At 38.5% G+C, this 10,372-nt stretch overlaps 1 protein-coding gene across 1 annotated transcript; it reads right to left on the bottom strand.

Moving 5' to 3' along the window:
- Positions 1-8,391: 8,391 nt before the first annotated feature.
- Positions 8,392-9,812, bottom strand: LOC147896509 (putative RING-H2 finger protein ATL69). The gene has a single exon (XM_087381573.1). It carries the CDS (start codon positions 9,461-9,463, stop codon positions 8,906-8,908), a length of 558 nt encoding a protein of 185 aa, XP_087237699.1. The 5' UTR covers positions 9,464-9,812; the 3' UTR covers positions 8,392-8,905.
- Positions 9,813-10,372: the final 560 nt, after the last annotated feature.

Genomic DNA, 10,372 nt, shown 5'->3' on the forward strand with positions numbered 1-10,372 from the left:
CACAAGCCATGTGATGTTGTTGCAAACTTACATTTGGCTGAACCAAGGTCATTTTCGTGCTCTTTTTAGCCTAGTAGTAAACACAAATGATCAAGATGCAATAAGTGTAACATGCGTTCAAGTTAAGCTTGTGAACACATCAAGGACAATTTAGTTAGAAACAAAATCATAACCCTTCGAGAACCGTGCCCCAAAATACACAATCACTAAAAGGAATACTGCACGTGTGACATGTGGTGGTCAAGTCAAGATTGCAAATGCAACATGGACAATTTATTTAGAAACAAAATCATAATGCACCATACCCAAAATCTATAATCATAGGAAATAATATTATGCTCATAAACATAAAAACTTGACTAATACGTTAATTTAAAAAATGAGCATACTCAATATAAATAGAACCTTGTGAAATTCACAACTACTAACTCTGTAACTTCATGATGATGATTATAACTTTTTTGAGTATGTTTATTTCTAATTCTAAGCCTTAAAAGCAATTGTCCTTATGCAATTTGCAGCTAGTCAAACACAAAATAAACGTGTTTGAGTGGCAAGCTTGCACAAGCTAGAGAAGATCGTAATATGCAAATCGAGTATTATGTGAAGAAGTAGCAACAATTGATTGCAAGTTAGAGATAACGTTTATCTTAGATCATAGAAGGCAATCTTTTTCTAGAAGAGAATGGAGAGGGAATCATAACTTGAACATTAAAGCACAAAAAGCTGGAAATCAAAAAGCAAAATTAGAAGGCAATTATAGCTCTTTAACACCATTTTTTATTTTCTCCAAAAAGGACGTTTTGTTTTCCAAACTAAGGGGCATACTCCGTTATTAATAAGAGCGTACTTGGGTCTCCAATACAAAATTTTGGCCTGATGGGTAGCTTTAGCAATGGCGTGATTCCTACAAAGCAGAAAATAGGAATTATTTAGATTATATTTCAATGTTGTTTTTCATTAATCCAGCTGTGATTCTCTAAGAGTTAGGTGATTGCTTTACATTAGTGTATGGGGATATTCTCTTTGGGGAGGATGTTTTATCGACACATTTGCTGCTCTTTCGTCTTTCTGCTATTCAATTCCCTGGCTCGATTTAATTCGTAGGCTCATTTGCTAAGTTCACAGAGATCTTTCCCTGCATGCACGAGATTTTTACTTACCTTGCGATTAAGTCCTACATAGGATAAATACGTGCATGGTGGAAGCTTTCTCCAGGTACTATTCACTGTCTCTCTTTACTTCAGTAACATCCAATGGAGGGTGGTAGCGATTACATGGATACCAACAGCGGTGCGTTCGTACAAGGTTTGAAGTGGAGCATCGTGAAATACTTCTTCCTTCATTGATTTAAGCGTCTTTCTTTCCTTCTTTCAATTTCTCTTGAACTTACTGAACGTTTTCTTCATGTAGGGCTTGCTAAAGCATGTCCCTAGGTGATTGGATCTCCCTCTACTCCAAAATCTGTGAAACGTATCATTGGTGAAGATATTGAAAAGATTGGCAAAGCCATTAACCCGATGGAAGGAGGTACATGCATGGCTTGTTCTTGGTTCAACGGTTTTTATTTGTGACGCTTATTGTTTCACTATACTATGAAAAAACAGATGCATTTCGTTTCCCTGTATCTATTAATACTACAAGATTGCAATCGACTAATGGAAAAACAGACATTCTTCGTTTTGTTGTATGTATTAATACTATAGGATTGCAATAGACTAATGGAGTAATGGACTTATTTGATTGCAGGTACCGAATCAAAGTCCATCATCTATGCTAAAGTTGCACGCATGTCATAGCCTTGTAGACTTCGTATCACTCCTACATGCAGCAGTAGCAGAGTTTCTGTTTTGCCATTGCCAGTGGCGACCTCCCAGACCTAGCTCGATTTTCATAAGAGAAATTGTGACTTAGATTACTGTATGCCTCTCGTGGTTCCTAGTCATTATTGTTTTTCGTTTCTCCTTTGGTAGTCTACCTCATACTATAACGACTAACTTTAGAATGGACATCTTTTCACTTATTAGACTTTCATCAGTAAAATTTTATATGTTAAGTTTCAATTGTTCTTAAACTTTTGAATAAGCGTTGAATGGGTGAGCAATTCTTGTATAGGTCTTGCTGCTGCCTCTGCTTGTTCTCATGCTCTAAAGAGTGTATCACCTAGTAGCCCAACTTCAGCTCCATTGGTTGTTGGTACGCCAACTAGACCACCAAAATAGAATCTTTTGAAGAGTTCAGCAATCAAGAAAACTCCGCGTCGTTCCTTGAAGCACTCCTTCTAGGAAGTGGCGCAGGAAGCGTATGCACAAGGTGAAAATAGACTTGGCCTTTTATAAAATGTTGTTTAATAAGTGTTTATTTATTTTGTGTATTAGTGAAGAGGCTTCTCCATGAAAACCCAAAGTGCATTAGTTTTAAATCAACCATAACGTGACGTGTGCAACGTAAAATCACACTTGTGAAATTGAAACATGAAGAACCCAAACCTCCCCACTCAAACGATGCATGAATGAAGTTATTGTTATTGATTGATGTATTGTCACAATTTGGAAATCCACTATCTTTTGTATGCGAATCACACTACTCTTTTTATGTGAAAAGCACATTGTCTATGAGAAGACATTATGGCTTCAAATTTACAATACTTTGCTAAGAATTTCTAATGTTGAATATGACTATATACATTTTCAAATTACCAATGTAGGAAAAGTCTAGCAATGTTAGTAGTATCTTACTATGTTTTCCATTTGTACTTGCAGCTAGCAAACAATTGATGTGCAAAGAAGAAAATGATGAAGTTAATTCTCACAATGGTCCTGATTGTTATAACAATTTGCAACCATCATTTCATAACTTCCCATCCATAGGAAATGCAATTATTCCTTCAAAGGAAAATTTTGTAGGGGAGTGAATTTCTTTGGCAACCCTTACTATAACTCAATTGTTTGATTGCGCAACACAAAGATTTGTTTTCGAAGGGAAGTTGCTTTGTAAATATGGCACTTATAAAGTCACAAATCTAGAATACCCTACATTTTTGAAAGGTGATTTTACAAATAGGGTTAGATCTTACGCTATGACTTTGCTCATACCCTCCACCTATATCAACCAATTTGTGAATTTCCTCCAAGTTGGAGAGTTCTATAAAATTGAAGGGGCTAGTGTAGTTTTGAGGGGAGCCACCGAAGGTGGAACATCTAGATACTCTTTGCTTCTTGATGCTACAACAAGTATAATTAGAGGAGTACCTTTCGAAGGCAACCTTCGACTACTACCCGATCATTCCCTTTGCACTTATGTGCGATGGGCATCCAAAATGATAAACTTTTGCAAATGGAACATATCAAATGTTATGGGTACCGTTGCAATTGTGATTATTTATCAAAGTAGCAAACGATGAAGGAATGGCAGATCAGATCATTGTTGTTGATGGCCCACGTGATGAGGATAGAGCTATTGTAAGTTTTGTTGACATGCAAAAGCCCAGAAAACGTCTTACAAGTACCAAGCTTGACAGGAGACATAGTGCAACGAAATGTCGACACAATACTTTCATTGGATTGTGTCGACATAGTTCCTGTTCACATCAAAGGTCATCATGTCGACACAATACTTTCATTGGATGTTCCTTTCTTGGAACTATATGAGAACGATTTGATGATAGCATGGGGCAACTTGAAGACTTTGAAACTAGGTGGAAGCTTTACCATTAACAACTCTAGTTATGTAATTGCATTTGAACCAAATGCATAGTGCATGTTCTTCTTTGAAAATGTATTGTATTGTTGTTTCTTCAATTGAGTAATCAACTTTCATTCATTGTACTTTCCAATCATTTTATTATGGACCTACAAATGAAAAGACAATTTGCAAAGAATGAAAATTTTGTACTTCAAAATCCTATGAATACAAATCTTTTAAATTGTCTTCTTATGTTTTTCCTATCTTTGAATTATGAACAATTGTTAGCTATTTTGTTTGAGAATATTGTCTCCAAATGCGGAGGACCTTCTAACCCTTGGAACATTTTCCAAATAATTTCTAACAAAACAGTCTTTGCAATTGAAAATGTCAAAAGCTTACTTCAAAATTCTTCAACATCTGTAGCACTTCTTGTTGACATTTTAGGATGATTCCACTCCATCTTCGATATATCATTTACTTTGCTATGTTATGATGGAATTAAACTTGAATATAAAACAACAATCGGATCACCTCAGATAAATCATTCAAACACTTTGTTGTTGGACTATTCAAATGAGGTTTCTACAATGATTCCATTACTTTGGTTAAACGAGAAACGTGCATACAAATTATGGTCTAAAGAAGACGAAAACAAACTTCAAAACTTAGTAGTAAAAAACCCCAAGTATGGCAGCTAAAGAAATTGCTAATCTGCTTTTCACAACATCATTAAAGACTCACTATACACTAACTAGCACTTTAAACAAAATCTACAAAATGAGGAAACTTCTTCTTGCTCCTTTAATAATTTCACAAGCACCCAATTTTCCAAAAGAAGAAAAAACAATTGAAAGAAATCAATGTCCAAATAAGAGAAAGAGATATGAGAACAATCATCAACAATAATACATTAAGAAAATTTTGGATACTCCAAGTTTTCCATGTGTCTGTTGTGGATCGCTAAAATTCCAATCAAAATTGAAAAAACTCAAAGAACATATGGCAATATTCTTGCAAACCAATTTCATTAATATATCAACAACGACATGTATGGAAAGTAATTTCTTATGTTCTCTTTGTTAGAAAGATGTAAAAATGAACAAAGTACCATTGATGAATAAGAACAACCTTCGCATGACAGAAAAAAAAATATACACAATGAACTTGAACAAAGTAGAAGCTCGCTTGGTCTCCATTCAAATACCATTTGCACAAATTCGAGAACTTTCATATGAAGGACAATATGGGCTTCATGGAAGTGTTGTTAATGTTTTCGCCGATGTAGATAGAGCCCAACAAGTGTTGCCTTGATTCATAAGTGAAAATGATACTGTTGCAGTGGCAATTGAACGAAAGTTATCCTACAAGCATAGTTACATGAGTGGTGTTATGCGACCAACTATGACTATGCTTGCCTTAAAAGAACTACTTCATAGTCTTCTATACCAACAAAACTTGGGAAAATCATATTAAGGACATTCAACAACAAGAACACAATCCAGAAGACAATCTACAGGAGAATAATATAATTAAAGAAGATGAACTTGCAACCGATACCTTAGTACACGGAATATATGGAAGCATATAAGTAGTTGATTTCGAAAACTGCAAAACAATTGCTATGGCTCCATCAGAAGAAGGAATTAGCTTATCCAAAACTTTTCTTTGGCAATCCAAGACAATACAACATTCCCATTCGTACATCCTACCAAGACATAGCTTCTTGGGAACTAACAAACGTCGATCGACATTTCGCACTATCCATAGACAACCTTTTTTTTCAAAGAAATGAAAATTTTAGTGCGTCAAGTGCTTTCATCTTCTTGGGTGCGAATGCATAAAGCACAAACAAAAGGAAAAACTCTGTAAGTCAAAGATGCACTCTTGGACACAAACATTGAGAAACTTCTACAATCAACATAGGATTCAGAGATTTCACCCACTTAAGAACTTCCATTGACTACAAGCATCATCTAAAGGAAAACATATTTGCAATGTTGCGACAACTTGGACCCCCATCTTTCTTTATCACACTTTCTACAGCTGAAAAGCTTTGGGATCCTTTAATGAATGCTCTTAAAAAACTCAATCCAACAGAAGAAAGTCGTAATTTGAACACCAATATAAGCATACATAATTTAATAAGATCGGATCCAGTGACAAGAGCACAATACTATGTCCATAATTCCAAGCTCTTAAAACTTTACTAAAGAAAGACAATACTATACCAGGGAAATTGAATGACTACTTCTTTGTAACAGAATTTCAAAATAGAGGCAGCTAGCATGATCATGGCCTACTTTAGATTGAAAATGCACCCATATTTGGAATTTCACCATCACATAATATTGAAACTTTTGTCGATACTTATACATCCACAGACATTGACAAGTTCCCCTTCAATAACAAGCTCATGCAAACTCACAAACACCGCAAAACTTATTTTAAGAAAAAAACAAAATGCAGATTTGGATTTCCACGCTTACCAATGTCACAGTACTAAAATCCTGCTTCCACTAAAGGAAGAAGACAACGAAAAAACTCACAAACAAAAAATGAAGAAGATACAATCTTTTTTGTTAGATGAGAAAACCTTATCGCTAGACTATTACAACTCTCTCAAAATATTATAGATGACAAAAAATGAATACATTCAAACAATACAAGCATCTATTTCACAACCCACATTATTTTTGAAAAGGCATCCCAAAGATATATACACAAACAACTTCAATCCAACTTTATCTAAACTATGGAATGCCAATACAGATGTTCAATTCATTTTGAACCCCCATGGCGCAGCATCATATTGCAAAGTACAAACTTTACTTAGACACTATTCTTACAATGAAAGTACAAGCTCGGAACTACAAAAAATACTACTTCTAGCATACATAGGAAAGGCTGCTTTCAACATTGGTGGAAACACAATCCACTCAGCACTTCATTTGCCACTAATGGCTTCTCATTACACAAGCCTTTCCGCAGAAAAGTTGCAAGAATTATCGCAACTATACAAGACCTAGAAGAAGTTTTTGACGAGGTGTCACTAATTGGCCACAGCACACTAGTCGCAACTAACATGCGGCTCAGGGAAATCAAACACAACCACCCAGAACCATTTGGTGGTGTCAATGTTATTCTATGCGGAGACTTATGCCAAGAAGTCCTACTAAAGATTCTTGGATATTCATGGACAAATCATCAAATTCTTCTGCAATTTCATCATTTTTGAAAGACTACGTGCTACTATATGAACTTTCCACTCCAATGCATCAACAAGACACTCAGTACATTGAACTTCTCAATCGAATAAGAACAGCAACACACACTCTTCAAGACATCTTATACCGTAACGAAAAATATCATCGTCAACCAACGAAAAAACAAAATGTGCCTTATCTCTTTTATACCAATGCATCAAAAGATGCTCATAATGAGGAGGTTTTCTCCTTGCTAAAAGACCATCCACACATCCTAAAAGCAATTGACAAAAGACATAAGACATGTAGCAAAACAATAACAATTCCAACATGTCCAAAAAATACCGCAGGTCTTCACCATACACTACACCTTAAACCTGGAATGATCATTGAAATTTATTCAGGAAACTTGGACATTTCAGATGGATTGGTCAATGGTGCTGATGGCTTATTCAAACATTCAAGTAAAACAAGTGATCACCACGTAGTTTGGGTCTTGTTTTAACAACAAAAACATTGGAAGACAAACACGCTACAACAACTCACACCTCTACCAAAATAATATCCCACCCACTTGGACTCCCATACATCCAATAACTAGAGAATTCCAAATAGGAAAGAACTACTTGAACTCTATATCAAGGCAACAATTTCCATTGCACCAGCAGCTGCTAGAACTATTCATCGTTCACAAGGCTTATCAATGGATTGTCTCGCATTTGACCCATCCTTCATTAAAGCGCATGGTCTTACATACACAGCTCTTTCCCGCATACGTAACCCATGTCATCTTTACCTTGTCAAAGAAATCCAACCAAAACATATTAAAGTAGACAACAACGTTCAATGTTTGCATTGTCAAAGAAAATGGATTCCCTTGCAAAAAACTTTTCGCAATTGGATAACACAATAAAAACATTGAAATCTCTAAATACAAGAACTTTTTCTTTACACTACGAAGATATCATTCATGATAAAAGCCTCTTACATGCAACAATTCTCTGTTTCCAAGAATTGCATTGCAAAGAAAATGAAGAAATAAAATTACCCAAATTCACATGCTTGCAAAACAATAACGGCATTGGGATAGCAACTTGTTTTAAAAAAAACTTTGACATTGGAAAAAGTTGAATACATAATAAAAAACAAATGCGAATGCATGCTAACAATATTCACAACTACAAACCTTTATTATTTCGCAATCATTAATGTATATAAGCATCCTTCATCACCACAATCAACACTAATATCGGTTTTGCAAAATCTCCTTGAAGAATAGAAAACCTACTTCCAACAACCATAATTGGAGATTTCAACATTAACTACACTAATGCAAGTACAACCTAATAATTTCCTTTCAAATAAAAATTTCAACCAATTAATACATCAACCTACCACTATTCGAGGATCCACTATTGACCAAATTTGGAAAAACAATACTAATGAAAGCACACAATCAAGAACAAACTTGATTTACTGGTCAGACCACTCTCTTATTTATACATATCTTGACCTTTAACAAGGGCAGGCCTTCTGAATGTAATTCAACTTGTTTTTTGTGCGCCCATAGACACACACACTCACACACGTGTCCTTAGATTCGAATCATTAGCTAACGAATGGCATACAACAGAGAATCAAAAACCTATTGGCGTTGACCTGGATCTGTGATGACCCTGGATCTGTGAGTCGAAACCCCATCTCTCAATACTGCGTCCACCCTGTTCATGCTCGCGCAGCAGCTGCAAAGCTCGACAATAGATTACGGATGGTCGTCAATTTTGAATGCACACTCACATATCACGACGTTTTCGTGCACATATTCACTCACGGGCCTGCACCGAGAATACAATCGCTGCTACTGTGCACACCCATCAGCCGTTTTGAAGCAGCTTGGGAGTCCCAGATCAATACCATACGCCAGCGAGCCTTTCGCTCTCAATAGGCAGCCCTACAACTGTAACCAGGGTGGCTTCAAAGCTAAACTGATCTCAGCGAACAAGTCCCTGATCAACCTACAAGTTATGATGAATGGTGTAATGACTGTGGAGGGGATTACGGGCGAGGGGTATAAGTTCAGAGAGAGGAGTGGAGGCGGGGGTGCTTTGGGGCGTGGGAAGAGGGGAGGAGCGACACATAGGGCAGGAAGCGTGCAGGCGGAGCCAGGCATCGATGCAGGCAGCGTGGAAGACATGTCCGCAATCGGGGAGTAGGCGAAGGATTTCGCAATCCTTGTATTCCGACAAGCAGATTGAGCAAGAGGAATCCTGCGGAGTGGGAAGAGGCTCCTTGTCGCTGTAAACGATCTTGGGATAGCTCTCCAGTGTTGCTTGATCTAATCCGCCAATGGACCACGGCTCGGCAAGTCCCCCTCGCGCTGCAGGCTCCCCATTGTGACCCGCACCGCCTGACTGGAGGGCTCTCCCGTGCAGCCTAACACAAACATACGACGCCAACATGATCGTGGATACCAAAAGCAATATGCCCACTGCTATCGCGATTCCGTAGCCCATGCCTACCGTGTTCATGCTGTTCAAATAGCCCGCATCGGCTGTTGTGTTGTTTGCGCTCATGGTGGTTGCTACCCTGTGTCATATCCCAGGGTGTAGATCCGAGGAGAGCCAGAGGGAAGATTCAAGGACATAAAACCGCAGATGCGCCTTGGGGCGACCGAAGATAGCAGCTGAGGGTGACCCTTTTGGCAAATCCGCGAATTGTGCAGTTCGGGCCCGAAGATAGCAGCTAGTTTGTGCTGGCGGTAGCTGACTAAGCCGTGCGTCTAAGGGAAGGGAAGGGGAAAGAGGACGGAAACTGGCCGTGAACGACGAGGGAGGGAGCTGAAGCAGGTGAGGAGGAATCTGTAGTGCGAGAGAAAGAGAAGCTATCGCGGCCGGCCGTGAATGAGCCCCTGCTGCTGCGCCACCTCCGCCGCTGCCGCTGGCCCCCACGAGCGCGGAGCTCCGCCCGTGTGCGTGTGCGGCCCGAGCGCCTCCACCCAAAACCAGCAAAGGGCCAACAACAGCATTGATGGGCACTTTGGAAGGCGGTGAGAATCATTCGCAAGTAAAAAGAACTTAGAAGAAGGAGGCGCAATGCAAAGCGTCACCACTCTCACGTTCTCCCTCTCTCACTCCTCTTGTGCGTAACTCGCCTTTCAAGCCGACTGACACTTCGATAACTAGTTCAATTTAACTTGACACGTTCGTGACGCTTCAACCTCCATACTAAACCCAATTATTGTCACCACACGTTTATAGCAAATTCTCTCTCTCGCACACATTATAGGGCTGCTTCACACCCATGGAGAGACAGGTTGCACGAGGCTAGCACAAAAAGCCTTTAGGAAAAGCTATCGGAACTCTTTGTGGGTTCACTACCGGATCAAATCACTTTGTGGTCTATGAATCCCTGGCACCCACTTGATGGTGGCTTCATCTTGCCAAACATACTTTTTTAATGCAGTCCGGGCACGATTTTTTGAT

The sequence above is a fragment of the Dipteris shenzhenensis genome, chromosome 11 (genome assembly GCF_047967505.1).
Source record: "Dipteris shenzhenensis isolate YYH24624 ecotype China chromosome 11, Dip_SZ_1.0, whole genome shotgun sequence".
Lineage (NCBI taxonomy): Eukaryota > Viridiplantae > Streptophyta > Polypodiopsida > Gleicheniales > Dipteridaceae > Dipteris > Dipteris shenzhenensis.